Here is a 3,002-nt window from a genome sequence, read left to right on the forward strand (position 1 = left end):
CGAGGGACGTGGTGAGGACTAGGTGAGTGAATACGAGAGCAAAAGATAAACGGTTCGGTCGGTCGGTCGATCGGTCGGTCAGGACGTCGGCGTGCCGTTTACAAGCCGCTGCCGTCGCGTCACGTAGAGTCGGTGAGTGCGATTTCGCTCTCCTTCGTGCTCGTTTCGTGTGCAAGTGAAACTTGGTGCTGTGTGACTTTTACCCGTTTACGGGGGCAGGAGGGCGAGATACTTGATTGCTCTGGTCAAAACGGAGCAGGTTGAATAGACGGGAGTTTCGAGGTCGAACCGACGGACGGACCGTGTGTTTTACGCGAGAGAAAGGAGAGAGAGGGAGGAGAGACACGGCACCCCGCCGCCGTCGCCACCGCCAAACAACGACGACAAACTGGTACAATTGACAGAGAAGATGGCGCGAGCCGCGGACGAGGATCGCTGCTGACCCATTTTTTTCCGACGCGGCAAATCTCTCTCAGGGAGTACGGGAGCCTCTCGCGAAAAGACGACGACGACGACGACGGAGAAGAAATCTCTCCCTCGCCTTCCTCCCCCCCTCTCTCCGGCTCTCACTCGGTCTCGCTTAATGTGGGCGAGCGCTGTTCGCGGAGTGTGGTGACGTTCGCCGGGAGGAATATACTCGGCGACAGCCAGGGAAGGAAGCCGAGAGAGAGAGAGAGAGAGAGAGAGAGAGAGAGAGAGAGAGGGACAGAGCGAGAAAGGAAAGGGTGCCGCTCTCTCGCGTCGCGCTCGCGCTTCTCTTACCCCCCTTGCGTGTGTGTGTTTTGTGTGTTTTTTCTACCGTGTGATAATATACTCGCGCGAAGTGTGCGTGTTGTAACCCATCTCCGTCTCTCTTTCCCACGATCACCTCTTTTGAGGTGATTGACGGTGTCCACTCCGTGTATAAAAAAAAAGTATCCGCGCGCGCGGAGTTCTCCCCCGAAGACCAGGATCAGATCCCAGGAGCTCGTTTTCTAGAAGCGAGGAGAAGAACGGGGAGAGAGAGAGAGAGAGAGAGAGAGAGACTCTCCGTCTTCGTTAACAACATTGTCAGTGCGCGAAAGCGTGTCGCGTGACCCGCGGGACGCTACGTTACGCGGGAGAGACGTCTGGAGCATCGACAGCGCGTGTTAGAAGGTAGCAAAAATTCTGAGAAAACCGGAGCTCACCGGAGCCCTGGCAGGCTCATCGGCGGCTGCGGACGCGGACGCACGCCGACGAAGACGTAGTAGCCCTCTGGATTACCTGAGGCACAAGGCCCGTGAAGCTGCCCGTGAAGCTGCCTTGGCAGACACGGGCACCAGCGCGGCATCTAAAATGGGTAACAATGCCGCGACCGCTAACAAGAAGGTCGACGCCGCCGAGAGCGTCAAGGAGTTCCTCGATAAAGCGAAGAAGGAGTTCGAGGACAAGTGGAAGAAGAATCCGACCAATACCGCCGCCTTGGACGATTTCGAACGTATCAAGACCCTCGGCACCGGTTCGTTCGGTCGCGTGATGATCGTTCAGCACAAACCCACTAAAGAATACTACGCCATGAAGATACTCGATAAGCAAAAGGTCGTAAAGCTGAAACAGGTCGAGCATACGCTCAACGAAAAGAGGATACTGCAAGCTATCAGTTTTCCATTCCTCGTATCGTTGCGTTTTCACTTCAAGGACAACTCTTACCTGTACATGGTGCTGGAATACGTGCCCGGTGGCGAGATGTTCAGCCACCTGCGCAAGGTCGGCCGCTTCTCCGAGCCGCACTCGCGTTTCTACGCGGCTCAGATCGTCCTCGCGTTCGAGTACCTGCACTACCTCGACCTCATCTATCGGGACCTGAAACCGGAGAATCTGCTAATCGACTCGCAGGGCTACCTCAAGGTCACCGATTTCGGCTTCGCCAAGAGAGTGCAGGGACGAACGTGGACTCTGTGCGGCACGCCGGAGTATCTGGCGCCCGAGATCATTCTCAGCAAGGGTTACAACAAGGCGGTGGACTGGTGGGCACTGGGCGTGCTGGTCTACGAGATGGCCGCCGGCTATCCACCATTCTTCGCCGATCAGCCGATTCAGATTTACGAGAAGATCGTGAGCGGCAAGCCGCGCTTCCCATCGCACTTCGGCTCCGACCTCAAGGATCTACTGCGCAATCTGCTGCAGGTCGACCTCACCAAGAGGTACGGCAACCTCAAGGCGGGCGTAAACGACATCAAGGGCCACAAGTGGTTCGCCAGTACCGACTGGATAGCCGTCTTCCAGAAGCGAATAGAAGCGCCGTTCATACCGCGCTGCAAGGGACCAGGCGACACCAGCAATTTCGACGATTACGAGGAGGAGACCTTGAGGATCTCGCTGACGGAAAAGTGCGCCAAGGAATTCGCCGAGTTTTGAACGCTGCGCCAGGTCGGCAAGTTGCTCGCAACCGGAGGTGGTGGATACGCACGTCGTGTCGCGCCTCATCGTCGGGCTGACGTGGCACGGCGCTCCTTCGTCATCGTTCGCCGTCATCGCCGTCATCGCCGTCGTCACGTTGGTGATTCGCTTTTTTTGCGCGAGAGAGAGAGAGAGAGAGAGAGAGAGAGAGAGAGAGAGAGAGAGAGAAAAGAGTGCATCTGTGTGTGTCAGCGCGCGCATCCGCGTGTAATATATGAAAGCTGTTGACTAGGCGAAAAACGGAGTGAAGTTTTTTTTCTTTGTGGAAAAGTTTCTCGTAAGCGATACACTAGGAGGACACTCTTTCAGGAGGGTGTGTTATTTTCGAGGGGGAGAGAAAGAGAGATAGAGAGGAAGAGAGAAGTATATATGAAGGAGCACGTGGCAATTGGCGCGTCTTTTTTTGTTGCGTCTCGCGACCGAACTCGCTAGACAAAAAGTAGAAAAGGAAAGAGAGAAAACGCGGACACGGATTGAGATATATGGGACGTTTACACGCTGGCGTTCAAGCGTCCAAAAATTATATAAACACGTACACACACACACACACACACACACACACACACACACACACACACACA

General features: G+C 55.3%; 1 protein-coding gene across 1 annotated transcript; it reads left to right on the forward strand.

Moving 5' to 3' along the window:
- Positions 1–1,139: 1,139 nt before the first annotated feature.
- LOC108746427 (cAMP-dependent protein kinase catalytic subunit) lies at positions 1,140–2,540 on the forward strand. The gene has a single exon (XM_018483201.1). It carries the CDS (start codon positions 1,318–1,320, stop codon positions 2,377–2,379), a length of 1,062 nt encoding a protein of 353 aa, XP_018338703.1. The 5' UTR covers positions 1,140–1,317; the 3' UTR covers positions 2,380–2,540.
- Positions 2,541–3,002: the final 462 nt, after the last annotated feature.

The sequence above is a fragment of the Trachymyrmex septentrionalis genome, unplaced genomic scaffold (assembly GCF_001594115.1).
Source record: "Trachymyrmex septentrionalis isolate Tsep2-gDNA-1 unplaced genomic scaffold, Tsep1.0 scaffold17, whole genome shotgun sequence".
NCBI classification, from domain to species: Eukaryota; Metazoa; Arthropoda; class Insecta; order Hymenoptera; family Formicidae; genus Trachymyrmex; species Trachymyrmex septentrionalis.

Bases quoted from the DNA above. Each gene is read 5' to 3' on its own strand.
- LOC108746427 (XM_018483201.1), top strand. From the start codon at position 1,318: ATGGGTAACAATGCCGCGACCGCTAACAAGAAGGTCGACGCCGCCGAG.